This window comes from Cottoperca gobio, chromosome 13, assembly GCF_900634415.1.
Source record: "Cottoperca gobio chromosome 13, fCotGob3.1, whole genome shotgun sequence".
Taxonomy (NCBI): Eukaryota; Metazoa; Chordata; class Actinopteri; order Perciformes; family Bovichtidae; genus Cottoperca; species Cottoperca gobio.
Genome location: NC_041367.1, coordinates 13482072 through 13502644, shown reverse-complemented (window position 1 = coordinate 13502644; position 20573 = coordinate 13482072). Strand labels below are relative to the sequence as shown.

The window sequence follows — 20573 nt, the reverse complement described above, 5'->3', positions numbered from 1 at the left end:
TGGTTTCTTAGAGTATATCAGCCGCCTCATACATCCTAATGTTGGAAGGAAAATCCACCCTGAGATTTAGTAAAGGTCTAACTATACTTGATTGAAATTATACGCAGATATTTTAGTCGGTTAGGACAGAACATTTTTGTCTGTAATTAAATGTCAAGATCTTAGGGGATCCCATTCCTCTTATGCATTAGGTTAAAACTGTAAAAGTGCACAATTAGGCAAGTGTAGGAAATGAAGGCAAAGCAGTGGCATTTAAAAACTGTAATTAAAATGTAAATGTAATGCTGACTGAATGTCTAAAAAACCTTTCCACATCAGATCCATTCATTATTTAATTCACCAGGTTATGATGAAAATTAGTAATGTCAAACGTTTAAAATGCAAATACAATTTCCGCCGGCAATAACTTAACATTCTTAACATAAAGTTCAATTATACTGGAAACCAGTGGCGGAGGAATTACTCAGATCTTACTCAGAAGTAAAAGTAGCAATTCTCTATTACAAGTCAAAGTTCTGCATTCAAAATAACAAGAGTAAAAATACAAAAATATTAGCATTAAAATGTACTTAAAGTACCAAAAGTAAAAGTACTTGTTATGCAGAACGGCTCGTTTCAGTATCATTGGAATAACTATGAATGCATTGATGTGTAAGCATGTGCTGTGCTGTTGTAGCTGGTAAAGATGATGCTAATTGTAAGTGTATATACTGCCGGGTAGATTAATCCATAATAATACATCATAATGTACCAGTTGATTATATTTTGTATTAATTATTTGGATCGGCCAAGTAGCTGTCAGATAAATGTAGTGCAGCTGAATATTTACCTCTAAAATATAGTGGAGTAGAAGTATAAAGTAGCATAAAATGGAAACACTTAAGTAAAGTACTGCACAATACGTAACTACAGTACTTGAGTAAATGTATTTACTTTCCAACACTTCTGGAAACAGAGCAGAAGTCTTTACGAGTGGAGGCTGCAGCTGTTCTGCAGTGTGACACAGGGGGGCAGCACAGTGCCACGAGTATCTCCAAACTTAAAGTCTATCATGTTTCTCACTTATGGATTCTGTATCAGACCAAATTGTCAATTTTCATGTTTTAATGAAGCTGACTCTCAAATTCAGAATTACTGTTGTGACTGTGTGCAGTAAATAATCCAGTCAAACATTAGGAATGGATGTAAAAGCGTCCAGTTCTTCCCTTGACTTCACAATTCTCTCTGCTTGAATAATCATTTAAACCAAATTCCAAATCCAAGATTTTTTTTAAGTTAATTGACATATTTTATTACAGCATACATAAACTGAAGTATTCTGCATCTAATGTTGAGTTACTCAATTTACGTGTATGCGTGTGGATACATGAACTGTGTGGAATACAAAAATAGCTAGTTTCCTCTGACTGACATCCTTGACAAGGTCATGTTGAAGAAAAGCAGTGCTCCTCACACGTGCTCTTAATACAGGGGTGGGTTTCATACATACACAATAAGCAAACCTGTTGTTTCTCCCTTGTCACTTGGGTATTGTCGCAGGTTTCCAGCCCACCAAAAGATGCAGTTTCCCCCGATTATTGTAAAATTGCCCCTCTGCTGAGGTAAGAAATAAATAAATAAAAGGTTTTCTGGCTTTTGGAAACATTACCCACTGAGGATCAAATCGCAGTGCGGCCTTTGATGGTGGCTTCACTTTCCTGCCAGTGTTAAAACTAGAGCTTCAGATTACAGCCGGCACTCTCACAGGTTTTGTGATGCAGCCCAGATTGTGTGATTTAGATGTCTGTTTGTTGAGTCTGGACGTTTCAGGTTGATCAGATAGAAGCGGCTTTATCAGGCAGATCTAAGTGTGGCTGTTGGTCCTGAGCCATTAAAAGTCTCTGAGCACAAGGTACCTGCGGGAAACATTTCCAAAGCTCAGGAGGGTTGCACAAAGGTGTATGATAAAGAAGATTTTCCTGGAAACATGACATCTGGAAGATGAGGTGAAATAAGGAAGCTTCTCAGAGATCTTGCTATGCTTTTAATGTCAAAATAACCAGGTAATATAAGATAACAGGTATCCACATGATACACAAGAAGTGGAGCATTGTATTGGGTGTGTGTGCACATGTTGTTCATAGACCCACAAGTGTATTATTTCAGCATATATCTTAACGAAAGTCATGTGACTGAAACACAAGCACAAGAATAGACTATACATTTGTCAAATAGGTCATTTGCTGGGTGGGATTTGTAAAATAAGCCAGATGGTGATGGATTCACCATTATGTATTAATTTCACGTGCATGTGTCTTGTTTGCTCTGCACTTTTCTGTGTGTGAGCGTTTCATATTTGATTTCAGCCCTACCTCACCAGAGGGGCAGGTGAGCAGCAGTGGATAGCAAACAAACCTGCAGCCAGCTGTGTTTGTCAGGGCTCTGCAGGGTGGGTACGGCTTCTCATACACAAACACCGTTATTGTTTTTACTTATTAAATGTACACAGATTTAAAAAGAAAGACAAGTTATAGAAAGAGGCACAGAGCCAGATCAACCCGCAGGGAAGCCCCAGGGCAAAAATGAGCTGTGAGCCCCCCCAGACCTACACACATTCCCCCAAACTATTTTGCCCAGAGCCTGAAAAAACAACCAGTATTTTTACACTGAAAAAATAGACATTTTCACAGCAGACTATGATTTTGTCGTAGTATGAAAAACACAAGCGACGATGGTGCCGTGTGTAATAAACCATGACAGAAGTTTCCATCCAAATGTAGCTAATATTTTATTTTATTTTACCTTGATTTTTACCAGGAATATGCCCTTTGAGATTCAGAATCTGTTTTACAAGGAAGTCCTGTCCAAGACAGCAGCATAGAAAGTTTCACATAAATGAACATACAAAAGAGTAAAACAAACAAGGAATGAAACAAATTTCCACACATTGCGAATTGATGTGCGATTGCATCCACTACTCTTATGTGGATACGAGACAATGCAACCAGATGAAGTAGTTAAAGGAGGCCCAGTCAAACAATGGAAAACAATATGGAAAACATGAAGGAAATATGACATTCAGTATGTTTCATGTAATAAGTTGAGGAAGGTTAAAGTCTCCTCGTCATTCGTCTCTTCAGTGGAAGCATGAGTGACGTTTGAATCACATGCTTCATGTGCTTCATGATTAATTTAAGTTTGTTTTCTCAGGTTTTCTTTGTGCAAATTGAAAATGCACATAAAAACAGGTAGATGAAAACACTTGACAGTCAGCCAGACTGCACAATAACCTGAGACTGAAGCAGCTAAATGGGATTCAGCCATCATTCATTGTATTATTTACACCTGCATTCCTCTTGCTGTGACTTATCAAAATGTCTTCAGTGAAAGAGGCTTATATTCTGCCCCAGTTTTTTCTGTATGGCAGTTAGTTTGTGATCATTTATGATTAACAGCAATCTTTTCCTAATATGAACCAAGCAATGTACTTACACAACCTTCATAATTCCACCTAGGACTTTACAGCCATGCTCGAAGTGAGGCTGTAATATTTATTGATAAAAATAACTAACTGTGAGATAGATAAACACAAGTAATGAACACATGTTGAGGTTAAATAATAGATTAAAAAAAGCCACCAAGGAAACCTTACCGTTCCGTTGTTGGGCTTTTCAAGTGCCTGGTTTTAAATTCAGGCTGGGTCCCGCAGATGTGTCTAATGCTGCGTCTGAGAAATACATGAAGACAGTAGAGCCAAAACAAAGGAACTGCTGAGGAAGATAGTGCGAAACAATTGAAAACTCCAGAAAAACTAATACATGTGGTGAACTACATCAGATTACACATGCAAACAAGAAAACATTGAAAACAGGAAGTGAAACCGTTTTCATGGTATTCTTTTTATTCTGTTGAAGGAAAGACTGTAAGTGAAAGAAAAATAATAAAAAGGTAAGAAAGATAATAAGTTGTTGGTTATATTGTCAATCAAACAGTCGCAAACTAGGCTGTTATGGATTGAAACCAATAATCAGATGAAATTTGATTAGTTTTCAGCTATTTTTTCACAATGCATATAATCTTTTCTTTTTTTTTAACAAAGTAAATTGAGGTTTTGGCAAGGCTGGCACTATTCTTATTTTTTTCTTATTATTAAATCAAATCCTATATAAATCCAAAGCTAACAATGAACAGATCCTTCTATAAAGTTTTGCCTGTGTAGCCAAAGCCTGCGATGGCTTATTTCTCTGTGCCATAGAGCTCTAATGTGTCCACAGAAAAACACAAAAATGAGCCACACTGTTGCACTGAGTGAAAGGTTTCTTCATTATGAACAATGGTACTGTAGTACATTTTCAGTAAATCTCACAAACAGCATCCTGCTGCTCTCAATACTCACTAGAGCACAACATGTTTATTAATGTGCAACTAAAAATAGTCCCCAGCAAATGGGGATATAATAACTCGTGTCTGAGTAACAATTGCTAAAAGCTACAGTGTCCAGCTGTTTTAGAAAACTATTGTGCATTTTTAGTTTTTTATTTCAAATGTATTTGCAGCCTGTTTTTAAAGATATATATGTCGTAGGAATCTGTGTAGTGAAGTTGGAAAATATTGGTATCTGGGTTTTTTAGTGCAGTAAGAAAAGTAATACAAATATTGACACTTCTTTGTATAGATCAGTTTAAAGGTCAAGGAAATCTGCAATAAAAGGTATGTGGGTCACCTCGAGATATATACACAGTAACACACCATAAAACACACTCATGGTTCCACTTTTCACTTCTGCAGCACTGCACACACCTCGCTGGAGATGTACACACCACTGAAGGCCTTTACTCTAAGTGATGCCTTGTGCATCACAATTACCCACACACAGCCCTGCATCAGACCGTGAGCTGACTTTTATGTTCATGTGAATGTGGACCGCAGCAGCAGCCGATGACAGCTTAATTCCCAGGCTGGGCCCCCCCCCCGCTGAGGCCCATCGTTTGTGTGAGCTGACAGACGGAGATCAGACTGAGGAGAGACGAGTGGGAACCCTTCGAGTACGCTCAGGTTTCTGGGCACTGTGAAAAGATTTGTCCTAGCCATTCAGATCTGATGGAGTTTCCCATGTTCTGCACTGCAGCGGGGTTTTTGTCAAAGTGTTTGGATAATGAATCCCTCTATCTTTCTCATCTGTGCACACACAACAGATACACGTAAGGCTGACTTTTTTTAGTCAAGGTCCACCAAAAACTAAACGGCACAGTGTTGAACTTTTCTCTCGTCACAAAGCAGGGAAAGAGGGGGTCCATCCAATTACTTTGGAAAAGGCAGGAAACAGGTAAGCAAGTGTAGAAAAAAGGGAAGTGGGGATGAAATGAACTGGAAAGAGGGGTGACCTCAGTTTAAAAGGGGTTGGGTAATAGAGGTTTTGGGCGAACATGAGCGCCTGAGGTAAAAGGGGGAAGAGGGAGCAGGATAAGAAGGATTAGGGAACCTGGGAAAAGAAGGTTGTACTACTTTGATAGAGGTCATAGCGTGCAGCAGTCGGGGAAAAAGAGAGGCTTTGGGGTCATTGTTTTTGAGCACCTAATTTTGAGATAAGTGTGGTTTTTTAACATGTACCTGAGGACGGTGGTTAATTCAATGTTGACCTTCTGAAGATGACAGTGGGCAAACCTCTCTCAGGTGCTGAAATGAAACGAGTGTGCTTTGTCTTCCTGCTGATGAGTAACGCCGCTACGGTCTCTACACAGTTTAATGGATACAACTGTGACGCCAGCTACCACAGCAGGTTTCCTGGTGAGAATACTTTCACTTAATATGTTTTCTCTTTACATGTCACACACTCTTCTGCCTACAGGTATGGAACACAGGTACAACTTTAATACATGGTTTATTACACTTTATGACACACTGAAATGTAGTTGTAAACAAATATAAGGAGTTTAAGTGTTTGTTCATGTATTTTATTAACTGAAACTCCTCCTATGAAGCATCTGTTACATCTATAAAAGGTAATGAATGCTTCATAAGACAGTATAACATATGATATTATTTCACACATGAACAAGGCTTTCAGTTTGTTATAAAGTATTCATAAACATTATATAAACAATTTTAATGAATGCATTTAGAACCTATGAAGACACTATATTATAAATGATTACAACTACGTTTACCAGCCACAACACCGTGTGGTTACCAGTTGGTGTTGTTTTCACCTTGTGAGTGTGTCATGATACAATGTGGTCCGGGAGAAACCTACAGTAGCTACCACAGAAGCAGTTTTGAGTTCTTTGCCAGGTGTTTATATTTCTGTCCGTCTCTCTGTAGAATGATTTACACCTGAATTTCGCTACTGTGGAAGATCCAGTTTCAAAACTTTACAGGTGTTTAGTTGACATCAAAAGGAAGGTTGAATTTGAAGATGGGTGTGGTCCGAGCACGGGGTCTGACAGTAGGGGGATAAGAGGGCAGTTATGAATGTAAAATGTTGCACCTTATTATACATTTGACTACCAAATTAGCTCCACTTGTACCAGCTACAGCATTGAAATAATACTTATCCATAAGGGGTAAATGATGTACATTTCTTAAAGTATATTCTTCTGATATTGTAAAAACAAACAACATTCTATTGAAAACACTGAGATCATGTTCTTCATTTTGGAGGAATGTTCCTCCTGAGATGTGAGATAAATGCATGTAGGGAAGTAGGGCAGCAGCAATATGCAACATTTGTGAAAAGTTTACATTTTTAATTAATTTAAATTAATTTTGACACTTTTCACTATTCAAAATCAGCACTTTACCTGTGGCCCATGCATTAGCTGCTTGAGACTCAAGAATGTATCTGCAAATGTTTAAGTGATAATCATTATCTTTTTAATTTGAAAAAGTATTGTTAACCTTTCTCTCTCCTTCCCTTCTTCCTCTGTTCCTTCAGGTGAGCGGGACATCAGTGTGTACTGTGGGGTTCAGACCATCACCTTGAAGATCAACTTCTGCCCCGTGCTCTTCTCCGGCTACACCGACACAGATTTGGCCCTAAACGGTCACCACAGTGACGCCCAATGCCGTGGCTTCATTAACAACAATACCTTCCCCACAGCGGTCCTGTTCAGCATCAGTCTCAGCACTCTGGAGGCCTGCGGTAACAGCTTGGTGGTAAAGAATACACAAACATGAGCACATGGTGTTAATATAATCAATAAGCAACTAAATCGTGTTGTTTATTGACCTGGGAGAAAGCAAAGTGACGTGGCTGAGATGTTTCTCTCTGCAGGTCAGCACAGCCTATGGGGCCAATGCCTATGGGAACATGTCTCTGGTACAAATTGGGAATGTTTCAGGTTATATTGACACCCCTGACCCGCCAGCTATAATCAGCTACCTGCCCGGCTTGTTGTATAAATTCAGCTGCAGCTACCCGCTGGAGTACCTGGTCAATAACTCACAGCTGGCATCGTAAGTTTCAGCCAAAGGTTTGTTTATTGGTTCCATAAAACTGTGATGGCAATTAAGCTCCTGGTTTAAAAGCCTGAGTGAGTTTATGTATTTTTGTCTTTTCTGTGAATCATTTTTTTAAGAATTTGCATTTTTTCTACATTCAACTGCGTCTTTTAGCTACATAAATGAATGAATATAGTACAGTTTTATCATCATACTTACTACTGTGCTTTCAGAATGATCCGGTAAATACCCACAGGAAAAGACTTATAGCGTTGAAATAAATGTGTTGAATCTATTTACAGCTCCTCTGCTGCTGTAACTGTCAAGGAGAGCAACGGTACATTTGTGAGCACGTTGAGTATGTTCCTGTACAACGTGAGTACACTGCTCTCTTCTACCTACTATATACAATCATTTCTGTTGCAAGGCATGAACTTTGTAGCTTTGAATTAGGAGGGATATTGTTTAATGTTCATAATCTTTAAATAAAGTTAGTGTTATCTTTTAATTAATTAACTATTTAAAAGTATATAACAGTTGGCTAGTTAAGGGGCTAGCTGAAGTATCCCAAGATTTATCATTTTAAGTCTAGTAATATTTCATTTATTGTCCTCAAATCCCTAGAAAAGACCAAAACCAACAATTAATTGAACGTTTATTTTTCATTACAATGAACGTGGGCACTGTGGTTTAGTTTTGACTCAATCCGACGTACCCTGTCCTGCTGCTGCAAATACTCACTACAACAACAAATGTGTATTAATCCGCCACTGAAAATAATCCCCAACAAATGCAAAATTTACTCCTGTTTGAGTAACGTTTTATAAAAACAACAGTGGCCAGCTGTTTGAATAATGAATAAGACTTTTTATGATATTTAAATGATAGTATATGTTTCTTATGTGTTTTGAAAGAGTTACATCTTCAGTACAAACGTGCCTGAGAGCCACAAACAGGCTGATAAAGTTAGAAAGTATTGAGGGATGGAATAACACACTGTTGCTCTCGGGCTTATTAACAATAACAAAAATAGAGAATATCACCAGCCTTATAATTTAAACACTGATTATGTCAGGACTGAGCCCCTCTATTCATTTCAACTTCCCAGTTTCATGTTTTGAATGACCTAACTTTTTATTTTACAGGATTCAACATACAATCAACCTCTCTCTATTCCAATGGCTGGACTGGCTCTGAAAACCAGAGTGTTTGCTGCTGTGAAAGCCACAAACTTAGACAAACGGTACCAGATAACATCCGATTATTCACCATTGAATATTGATTTTGAGATGACATTTTGGTCAATCACAGCATCTTTCCCACCATTATTTTTTACACATTTATCCTTTTTTTCTATGGTTTTTCCAGCATTCATTATATCATTATGTTATTATTATACTTGAAGGCGCCAGTCTGCAGCAGAGAAAGCCCTGATCTGTGTTTCCCATGTGCAGTTAGATCTCTATCCTCCATCCCATCTCACAGTTTTGTCCCGCTGCAGGTGGAACATCTTGATGGACTACTGTTACACAACCCCCTCAGGGAATCCTAATGATGAACTCCGCTATGACCTTTTCTTTGGGTAATCTCGCTTTTTTCCCCCTCCTCACGATGATGACTTGATAAACCACAAAAGAGAGTCATTACCTATTCAGGCTCTCCAAATGGCTTATCCTAAATGAATGCTACTTTTCTCAATGAGTGCTTAAGCATAAATCTAGATGTCAAATCTGTCAGTATGCACATATGTGCGTATCTGTGTTGTCCTCTTTTGACACAGCTGCTCCAAAGACCCTCAGACGACAGTTTTCGAGAATGGGAAGAGTCAGATGGGACGTTTTTCCTTCGAGGTTTTCCGTTTTGTTAAACACAGACACCAGAAGATGTCAACTGTGTTTCTGCACTGCGTCACAAAGCTTTGCCGGGCAGACGACTGCATCATGCTCATGCCGGTAAGTGTAAGAGTCATGAATCTCAGTTTGTGTTTCCTGACTGACTGACATCTGATGACGTGATTGGCAGATTTGTGGGCGACGGCGCAGACGTGATGGAGAGGAGAGCCTTGGTTTCCCACCAGTGGCATCTGATAACGCTATCATCACGGCGGGACCAATCATCACCAGGAGTGGTATGAACAATGGACTGACTTTTAAAGGAAGAGTTTGACATTTAGGGAAATAATCTTATTCACTTTTTGTTGAGAGTTAGATGAAGAAGATTTAAAGATTAGAAGAACATTTATACAACTTTCTGTTACATATGAAGAGAATGTGTGAGGCTATTTTTTGGTCACAGTTACTTCCTGAGGTAATGGAAATAGTTTGGCACATAACCCCCCGGAAAACTTCAAATTGTGATATTTACAGTACAGTTTGTGTACAGAGTAAACTAACAAGATATAACTAGTTATTTAATGAGCTTTAGAGGTGCTGGCAGGCAGATTGTGTTACCTTACCAAGCTACATGTTTCCCTGTATTTCAAGTCTTTATACTTAGCAAAGCTAAACGGCTGGTGGTGTTAGCTTCATGTTATATAGGTTATATATATATATATATATTTAAGCAATAGCTCACGACAGGCCGTGGTATATGGTCATTATATCACAGTTAAGGGGCGTGGTTCAACACCCTTAACTGTGATATAATGACCATATATCACGGTCTGAAGTGAGCTATTGCTTTTATAAAACGGTTACCAAGTGTGGCAATATGAAAGAAAATGACACACTCCAATTTAAATAGTTTTTATTGTTAAATAATGATGTTCAAAATAAAATAGTCCCTCCATTGCCTTCTGCATAAAACATAGTGCGAGGTGGTTGCTATGCAACAACACTAACAGCTGCTCTTCACGTAGCTCTGCATGCTTTTAGGGGCTGTTTTCTCTGGACATAGGCACTGATCAATCCACTCCTCCAGAGTAAAGCTTTGTAAGTTTGTTTCTTAACGGACGTAATTTAACAGCTGTAACGGTTGTAGCTTTTTCTCAGACGCGGAGGGATACTGACTTGTTGTGAAAAGTAACTACAATTCTACCCGTGATATACGCTCATTACACCACGGCTAAGAACCAATCAGATTGCTTGATTTGACATGTCCGTTTTATAAATATATATATACCTCTGGACAGAGCAAGGCTAACTATTTCCCCTGTTTCCCGTCGTTATGCTAAGCTACGCTAACCGCCTCCTGACTGCTACTTCATATTCCACATACAAATAGGAGAGTGGTATCAATGAATACCACTGAATGAACTACTCCTTTAAACTTAGATGAATAGATTAATACATCCACAAAGCCATTGAGGATTCAAATCTGTAACTGTAAAAATGATAGCCTACTAATAAACACTTTTAAAAATCTTTTCCAGATGAAACTCCTGTCAACAACTCCCAACTTGGTAAGCTCCCTTATGCAATGTTACAAAACAGAAATAGATTTAAAAAAACACCCGTGACTAAGTCTGGGGATGGGTGTAAAGATAGCAGATACCGTTGGAAATTGAAAGGCAACATCCACAAAGTTCCACTTCTCTTTCTGAAAGTAAAAGAAACAAACTTGGGTTATGTTAAGCCCTTCTCAAAGAACATGTCTGTTTCAAGTTTCTGCTTTTCATCACCTTTCCTACCCCCCCAGCATCTGGTGACCCCTCCCAGCCGATGAACCCAGTGACCAGTGCTCTGATCTCGGGCGTTGTCATCCTGGGCGGGGTCAGTGTGGGCTTCTCCCTGTTGTCACTCCGCCTCCTACAGAAGTCCCGCCTCCCAACAACCACAGCCTCAGGTGTTTGGAACAACGCCTTCAAATGAATAAACATCTTAAATAATGACATTGTGGTACTGGCAATATGTGCAGAATGTGTACACATGTTGGGTACACACACTGATAGTGTACATGTGTGATTTCCTTTGTACACACATTATTAAATGTGTATATTTTATTGTTGTAGGTGTTGTGTATTTATTGCCTTCAATACCTCATTATTCTTTTTTAATTATTTGTCATCTATTGGTGGTTAGTCACAGTGTTTACAAAAGCTTTATACTTATAACTCTGATGCAAATGGAAAAACGTTAATCTTTAGAACTTGTAATAAAAGATTGCATTAGAAATATTCACTTTCTTTCTTTGATGCGAGCCAATACTTCATTAAAACAGCTGTGTCGTCTTCAGTTCTTCACATTAGCTTTACAAACGACAGTTGTGTTTGATGAAAGTGACTTATTTTGACAATGTTTATCTTATATTAAGCTATTTTAAAAAGTAGGTTGATAAATAAAAAGAAAGATTAGTATTTTATAGCATTTAGGCTATAGCTATATAACCCCCTAGAATGTTAAAATCAACAAATCAGCATTGTGCAGTCTTTTGAGAGGGAAAAAGGAAGATTTGTTGAATGTTTGAATTCAGTTTCAAGTTTTCTGTCTCATTATCACATTAAAATATGTTAGAGATGAAGAATATGTAAACAAAAAAAAAGAAGTTGTCTCCGTCTGTAAAATAACAACTTGCATACTAGTAATATTTCAACATTTTAGAAAATACTGCTTTGCTTTGTTACCTGAGAGTTAGATGAGAAAGAAAGGTAAATAAGAATATTTCCGATAATGATCTATTACTTTAAACAATTATTTAAAAAACATCAAGATCAGTTGAATAAAAAAACAACTCAAGGTTTTTGACAGGCTGCATAAAAGAGATACAAAAGTGGGTATGTGAGTATTACAGTATAGTATAACAGTTTCGTTTAGCATATTATCGCTGTCGAGTTCTATAAAATGAATAAATCATTTAAGAATCCAGTGGATTATCTGAAAAATACATATTCAACGATGACATTTGGAAACAGGACAACAGTACAATGGTGCAAAGGGTACTGCAATAAATATGGGATGATAAATGTAACAGGTTGCTATATATTCATTGGTGGTAGGTGGATATGACAGTATACACAGTCTACTTATATTTATATTTGACAGTGATGATATTTTTTCATGAGTGAAAAAACCTCAGTGTGTAATAAAACAATAAAATATACAATTTGCAGGTACAAAAAAGCAAAAACTTAGACCATAAAATGTTGACGTTTTTCAAATAACAGCAACTATATGTAATACGTAATATGAATATAAGGTACAGTTTCATTTTTAGAAATGTATGCACAACCTACCATCTCCTATGGCTGCCTATGACACACATGTGTATTGTGGGTAATAAATCATTTTTTAATTAGGTTTCATGCCACTTCCTTCATGATGTATGTGACTACGGGTAGATTACTTATTCCTCTTTAATATTGACACATATCTGTGAAAGTTTTCCAAATGTCATGGCCTCGTTGGTGTCCAATCTCAAGGAAAATGAGCAAAATACCAAACACTGCCAGAGCTCATTTGGTGAATTAATCTTTCCATTTTGTTGTATTGATTTTCTTTTCTGATGACCTATATAAATGTCTTTTGGCGGCAGCTGCGTCTCACGTATCTGACTCCACGGCTATTTTTGTGACCCATACGGCTCTGCTGCATTCACTGCTCTTTATCGCTCTAATCCCTCATTTCAACAGCCATTTTGAGATGTATTCAGCGTCCACAATGACCACAGATAACTGAAATGAGAGGAATAAATGCTATCATCCCCCCTCTCAGTTTACTATCAGCGATAATTGATTAAACCCTCCTCCCAAAATGGAAATGAGGCTGGGATTTGGCTTTGAATGCTGAAGCCAAGTTTAGGTGAGTCATGAGCAAAGAAAACATATTCTGAGGAATATATATGAGGGTGTGTGTGTGTGTGTGTGTGTGTGTGTGTGTGTGTGTGTGTGTGTGTGTGTGTGTGTGTGTGTGTGTGTGTGTGTGTGTGTGTGTGTGTGTGTGTGTGTGGACGAGAGGACAGAAGGACAGAAGGACTCATGGCACGGTCAAATACTGTAGTGCGTATTTGACCGTGCAGTTTCATACGTTTGACAAAACAATGACGACGACGCCCATCCTCCAACTTGACCCCGATTACAGCTTTCTCTTCCCAGGTGGCTCACCTGACAAGATCGGGTTTCCAACTATCTTAGAATCATTTTCTTTCAGTAAAACCTCAACATTAGCCTAATTTTATATTATGCTCGAAATGTATGGGAATGTCTAATCTTCGTAGAAACAAATTCAAAGGTAAATCTTTATTCTTTACACACTTCAAGGATAAGTTAGTCACAAGGCTTGAACATGATAAATGTGAGTCACATTGCCAGTCTGACTCATGTTCGTTCATAATAACATGTCACGAATAATGAGAATCAAAAGCTATCATATGAAAGGATATTATGAAGAAGTAACAGTGTTGACATTATGTCAAAGATGTTTATGTGTTGTGTTGCAGAGATATCTACTGAAATTAGCATGCTAACTGACTAGCGCCGGCCCGTCATGTCTAGGAGGTGATAGTGAGTCCACGTAGCGCCAGTCTGCCCTCAGTACAGAGGGAGAAGAAGTGTAGCTGTCTGACTCGGGCAGACTCAGGGCCTGTCAACATTACATATACGATCCCTGCACGTTGTGCTAGTTTGTTTTGATTAACTCCAAAGTGGCAGAAGCGAGAAAATGACCTGCATCCTCGCCTTCATCCTCTACGTAGGCAGGAGGCTGGTTTGCTGAGAGTAGAGCGTTGCTGCTGTCACACAGGTTAGACCCAGCGCTCCATCAGCCCGCTGTTACTCCCCGTGGTGGTATAAACGGCTGGTATAATCCAAGCCGGATTTGTTTGCTTGTATTTGCCTACATATAACATACAAACTATCACAACGTAATGTTACACACCGTACAGCCCCCAGTGCCACAGTCACACAGATATATAAGCCCCACGTGAAGATTATAAGAGAGCTGTGTTATAGACCGGCTGTCAGAGTTTCAGCAGTCTGGTCTAATGAACGGACTGACAGGCAGACTGACAGACAGACAGGTTTACACAGGAGTAAAACAAATACACAGTCAATTATATCAACACTAGAAGAGAGAGAGATGTATAGCTGCAGAGTACAAGACACAATATAAAGAATACACTGTAATACTCTAAAACTTAGAATACGATAAATATGACAAACTACTACAACTAAAGTATAAACAGGTTAACATACTATTGTTGGCTCTTTTAATAACTGATGGTTTTGATGATTAGATTAGATTAGATTGTATGGACTCAGTAGTAGAGGTGAAGTACTGCCCCCTCTTTCATTAGACATTGAACCTTTGAGGGTCACAACAGGTCCTCTTTCCTCTATTATGTGTGTAGAAACCATACATACTCTTACTTTATTGTGTTTCATATTATCAGGCAATGGAGGCTGCATTTCACACACAAAGTCACAAAGCCTTATGGACATTGTTAAAGCCTGCCACTTCTAAGAGGACTGTGTTGGGTTCCATCATCTGCCTCATGGCCACAAAAGGTGTATTGTTTATGCAAACTAAGGCAGCCCGACCATAGTGGGAATAAACCAGTTTCCATCCAATCCTAAAACAGCGTTGTGACCGCAGGACAGTCATGCTCGACATATCTAAAACAGCCCTTTTATCCTAAACCATTAAAGAGACTGAGGAGGTAAGACCCAGACAAACCAAGTTTTCTTAATCAACAGCTCTGCATTCAGCATCTAAATGTGGACCTTTGTTGTTGAACTGGTCTCACTGGACTTATTCTGCATTATGCTGGATTCATTAGGATTTCCTGTGTTTGACAACTGTGTGTTTACCTCATCTTTTCCACAGAGGGCAGAGCAGTGAGATGGCTTTATTCAGCTTCCTCATCCTGACCTTCTTGTATTGCAGGCCGAGAGGCCCTCAGCGTATCTGACTGCGGAGCGTATGCAAGACGACCAGGTAAGATGAGCATGACCTTTAAATATTTATGATTTTTATCAACTGTGGTTCTTCTTGTGCAACCATTTATTTCCTTTATATGGATATATTTGTAATTTGTTCATTTTCTTTTAATGTGAAATTTCAATCTTTTCTATAATATTTGTAAATACGTGCACAATATTTTCCAGAACAGAATTCCTCTATCTGAACATTCATGCTGAACAGTAGTTTGGGATTGGTATGATTCTATTAAAATGAATGAAAATCATATTAGAAACTTTCATTAACAATGCCACCTTATCACCATCAGAACACACTGACATCACGGTGGTGTTTGGCACATCTGCCATCGACCTGGCGATTCAAATCTGGCTGGTTGTTTACACCAGATTCAACACAAGCTTACTGATCCTCAACCACATTCGGGACAACGTGGACTGTCAGGGGATGCTGGACATCTCGGTGACACCTCCTTGTTCAGCTTTCCCATCAGAGAGGGAGAGGCCTGTGGGAGTAACTTCTTGGTGAGTATTGCATCAATGAAGTGTCCTGATTTGAGTCATGAGGGATGGTGATGGTGGAAGTTATTAACCTTTAGCTGAGGAGCAGAATCAGGTGGTCTGAGTACTGTGTAAGGTAGGTAAGAAGAAGTGAAAAAGTATTTTCAATTTCAGTCTGCTTTTGACTTAATATTACACAGACACATGCAATCCCTCAAATTCTCCTATTCTGAGGAGAAGCAGATAGTTGTTCCACTTTCTCTGTATGATTTCATCACTGCCCTGCTGAGACGTTGGCCAATATTTATTTTAAAGCATTTCTCAAAAATTCATACTTCTGTTAAATAATTCCTCAGACAGCGAGCACTCCAGGGACGAGAATATTCATAGACTTCTCCAACATCCAGACAGTCAACGTCAGCGGTCCGATCCTTCGACCCCACCCACGGTACTACTATTCATGTTCTTATCCGCTGGAGTATCTCATCAATAACACAGAGTTGGATGTGTGAGAGTAACATGTGGGTTAAAAAAACACTTCTAATAGTTCACTTGTGTGCCAGGTGTCAGCTCATTCTTTTCTTCCTTGTAGGTTAACCTCCTCCGTTGCTTTGAAGGGCAACAATGGGAGCTTCATCAGTATGGTTTTGTACCTGGTGCCTCCTTACACCTTTTCCACTATACATGCCCTCATTTCCGCCTGGCACCGACATACATTGACTAAACTTATGTAAGCGCATGTATAGTGTTTTCACCCTCTGATCCTTTGCCTGGATATAAATTACACCACGCCTCTTGTCTTCCCACCCCTGGGCGTCTAACTGAGAACAAACATTTACGTGCAGGTGGTTTCATCCAACTTGACATCACAGTAAGAACCATTATCATTATCGGACACCTGCAGCTTTTTCTTTGTTTGGTTTAGAGTTGAACCCGTATTTATCAAACTTCTAAGACGTACACTTAAGATGGAAAGTAACTAAGTATATTTACTCAAGTACTGTACTTAATGACAATTTTTGAGATACTCTACTTTAATTGAAGGTGCTTCTTAACAGTTCTACTCCACAACTTTCCAGGGAGAAATATTTTAATTTGCACACCTACATTTATCTGACAACTTATTTTTCAGGTTAAGATTTTAGAACCAATGCATTGTTAAAGAACCAGATGTGGGGCAGATCTTTGGGTTGTGGATTTTCATAGCACCCTATTAACTTGTTTTTGCCATAACAATAATTATATTTTACTTATATTTTAAGAAATGTATATTTTATTTGTGTTAAATCCTTAATATGTCCAGTTCCACTTAATATGTCAATTGAACTCCACCATCTTTAATCTGTTTGTCTTGTCTTCAAAAAATATTCTGTAAAGAAAAAGTGTGAGCTTCATACTTTTTATAACTTGTGAATTTCTTCCAGACCTTTAAGGCTTTATAAAGGCTTATGTCTGTCGATCCAGCAGTTTAAACCTCTACACGTATCTACAGGTTTTCCTCTCTTCCATGCAATAAGTGCACCACAGCTACCTCTAAATCCAAAGGGAGCACTAGTCTTGATTTTATCTCCCTGCCTTTCTCCCATTAATACACTGCATGTATATCCCTGTGATGTGCAAATGGGGCGCTTGTAAGGTTTGCTTTTTATTGAAAGGTTCTCCATAGATCAGCTCACCACCATGTTGGAGAACGGGGATAGCCAAAAGGCCCGCTTCTACATCCCGGCGTTCAGCTTCATCGAGCAGCAGACTGAGACCATCTCCACCTACTATCTGCACTGCATCACCCGACTCTGCGAGTGCAGCACCTGCAGCACCTTCAAGGTGGGAAGGCTGCATGCATTTCAAGCAGAAAACTCCAATTCCAGCCGGATCATAAGCTCATGTCTCTCTTTCTGGTCTGATTCACAGCAATGCAACAGGAAGAGGAGGAGTGTCAAGGAGAGCATCACTGAGCCTCCTGTGATCACTGTGGCTATACATGCCAAGCGAGAGAACTGTATGTCCTACGCTTGTCTTTCTTTTTATGCAAATGAGTAGTTAAAGGAGTCTGACAAATGGTAATGATTGCACCCAGTAAATTTAATGTTTTCATCTCACATAAATCTTTATCAGATAGTCAAGTAAACACCACAGAGCAGAGACACAGACATCACTCAGGTTGATGTGACTTGCATGATTAAAAGCAGTAGTTTGACAACATTTTGGGGAATGCGCTTATTTGCCTCCTTGCTGAGAGTTAGACGAGAAGATTGATACCACCTCCATGTGTGAAGCTACAGCCTCAAGCCAGTTTTCTTAGCATAATGACTGGAAACGGGGCAAAACAGCTCGGCTGGATCCGTCCAAAGGTAACAAAATTGAACTACTTGCAACTCTAAAGCAAAGAAACAAAGTGTAAAACTAATTCAATTATCACTGCCATGTGCAATATTCACTCGTTATAATTCTTTATCAACCACTTTGTACTTATATTATTTTTATCTTTATCTATTTAATTATTGTGTACTCGCCACTTTACTTCATGTGTTCTTTTGCTGTAACAAGGTAAATTTCCCCGTTGTGGGACTAATAAAGGATTTCTGATTGTGATTGTTGTCACCCTGAGTTTCCAGGCAGTTACTGCTCCCAGCACATAATCCCGCATAGAAACCACAACATGTTGTTTTGACACAGATGTTGTTGTTATGGATTAAACAAAGATATAACATGTTAAGTTGTGAGTTTTAGAGGTGCTGAAGGGTGGATTTTTATTTAATTGTTTTTTTTACTTTGGACAAAGTGCTGGCTGTAGCTTCATATTTAGCTTATCGTTTGATCTAACTCTCAAGACAGTGAATAAGCAACATTGTCTGATACTTTCCTGATAGGTCACAAAGTATGCCTGTATAAAAAGTGTGAAAGTAGAGAACAAAAATACACAAAAAAATAATGTATACATACATATTTACAACAACATGTTGCATCTACGTCACAAACATTAACTAAAATGTAATACATGAATAACATAAATGATCCAAAAAGGTTATCATAGAAACTGTTACATAGAAAAAATAGTTTGACTCCTGTCAGTGTTTTTATCCAGTCCCTGTAAAAGTGTTTCTTTTTAGCACATCAAAACGTACTTACATTTCTCTCTTGCTTTCTTTCCCTCTGCAATTTAATGTATCTTTCCAATATTTTTGGCAAATATGATAATTCTCTCATAATGAAATACTGATTCTTCCTGTCTATCTTGCAGCAATTCAATCCAAAGAAGAGGTAAATATGTATTTATTAATTTGTCTGCCACGAGAACACCCATTCACAGTTTTTTAATAATTACATTCCTCCAGAAATGAAAAGCACTTCTTATCTGCAGCAAGTCATAATGTATTCTGTTGTCTGCTGGAATAGAGCATCCCATAATGGTCATCACTCCCTTTTGTGCACAGCGCTGTCTGGTGGCCAGTCTGAAGGCAAGGCTGCATCTGTTGGCCTGGGAATTGCTGTGGCCGTCCTCGTTGTGATAGCGGTGGCAGCCATTTTGATGGCGGCATCTTTTTATCCAAAACTGAAGCGGCTAAGCTAGCAGCGGCCCATAATGTTGCACAATGGAGGTCAGCATAGGCTAAATGACATAATGAGTTTTACAGGGTGACATTCATATACTGGTGGAGGTGCATACTGCATGTACGTAGGACTCTGCTGTATTGAATCAAACTATTGATCGGAGCACTCCAATCCTTCACAGACTGATACACGTTATTGAGGGCGAAGTCTGAATAATGCACCTATCATGATGCACTGCATGGTAAAAAGGAAAGAAAGAAGTTCAGTTGGAGTCTTAAAGGAACAGTTTGACATTTTGGGGAAATACACTTTTTTGCTTTCTGCAGGAAGTTACTGGTCCCTGCCAAAAGAATAGTCTGGCACATATAACTCCAAATAAAATGCAGAATACACAATGTTACACTTGGATTTATATGAACAAACAAGATGTAATGTAATTGTTGGCTTTGGACAGAACCAGCTGTTTCTCTGTCTGTCTTTATGCTAAGCTAAGCTAAGTGGCTGCATGTTTAGTGTGCAATCTTCTCATCTAACTCTCCAATAAGCGTGTTTTCCACAATGTCGGACTATTCCTTTAACTTACATATGGGGTCAACGCAAAACATGAAGTCAATACATTCTAATTAACGCACTTTTGTCTCACATTAATCTAGATTAGTCAGTGACTAAATATTATTTCATTCAAGTACTCAGACTTCTTGTTTATAAATGAATATCTCATGTATGGATCATGAACATGAATGACACAGACAGATCACACACATTGTAACAACCTTTAATCAACTTTTGATGGTTTTACAAGCAGAAAAGATTATTTTGAGCAAGCCAGAGCTGACATGTTGCCTATTATATGTAGAAATGTATGTTTAATTAATTACATTCTAGATGCAAAGTGACATCACATATCACATAACATGCAATGATACCAAGAGAATAGAGGGTAAATGTAGTTATTTATTTGTTTGTTTGAATGTTTCATTCAAGCCTGCATTAAACCTGTGGCATTTACTTTGTTTTAATACTTTTAATAATGCATAATCTACTGTGGCAACTGTGTAAAGAAAGTTGGTTTATCTCCACAAAGTGAATGATTGCTGCTGTATTTATTTGTGCCAATTTTCCATGACATGCACGCATTATTATTTCTATTAAAACTTGGCAGATATAAAACAATAAGATGTGTCTTCCAACAGCCGACACTCACCTGCAGTCGAGAGGATACTCTGCATGACACTGCAATCCTGTGTTAAAG

The 20573-nt window shown here is 38.5% G+C and overlaps 1 protein-coding gene and 1 pseudogene across 1 annotated transcript; both read left to right on the top strand.

The window, feature by feature from the left end:
• The first annotated feature begins 5660 nt into the window (after positions 1 to 5660).
• Positions 5661 to 11250, top strand: LOC115017992 (zona pellucida-like domain-containing protein 1). Its single transcript, XM_029446779.1, has 10 exons — positions 5661 to 5766; positions 6914 to 7134; positions 7253 to 7434; positions 7722 to 7794; positions 8565 to 8662; positions 8921 to 9001; positions 9200 to 9371; positions 9442 to 9547; positions 10790 to 10819; positions 11056 to 11250. Exons 1-10 carry the CDS (start codon positions 5661 to 5663, stop codon positions 11226 to 11228), a joined length of 1242 nt encoding a protein of 413 aa, XP_029302639.1. The 3' UTR covers positions 11229 to 11250.
• A 2142-nt stretch (positions 11251 to 13392) lies between these two features.
• Positions 13393 to 19340, top strand: LOC115017807 (zona pellucida-like domain-containing protein 1; annotated as a pseudogene).
• Positions 19341 to 20573: the final 1233 nt, after the last annotated feature.

Bases quoted from the DNA above. Each gene is read 5' to 3' on its own strand.
- LOC115017992 (XM_029446779.1), top strand. From the start codon at position 5,661: ATGAAACGAGTGTGCTTTGTCTTCCTGCTGATGAGTAACGCCGCTACG. The intron at 7,795-8,564 runs GTGAGTACACTG...TTTATTTTACAG, and splicing joins TGAGTATGTTCCTGTACAAC to GATTCAACATACAATCAACC. The intron at 9,548-10,789 runs GTATGAACAATG...AATCTTTTCCAG, and splicing joins ACCAATCATCACCAGGAGTG to ATGAAACTCCTGTCAACAAC.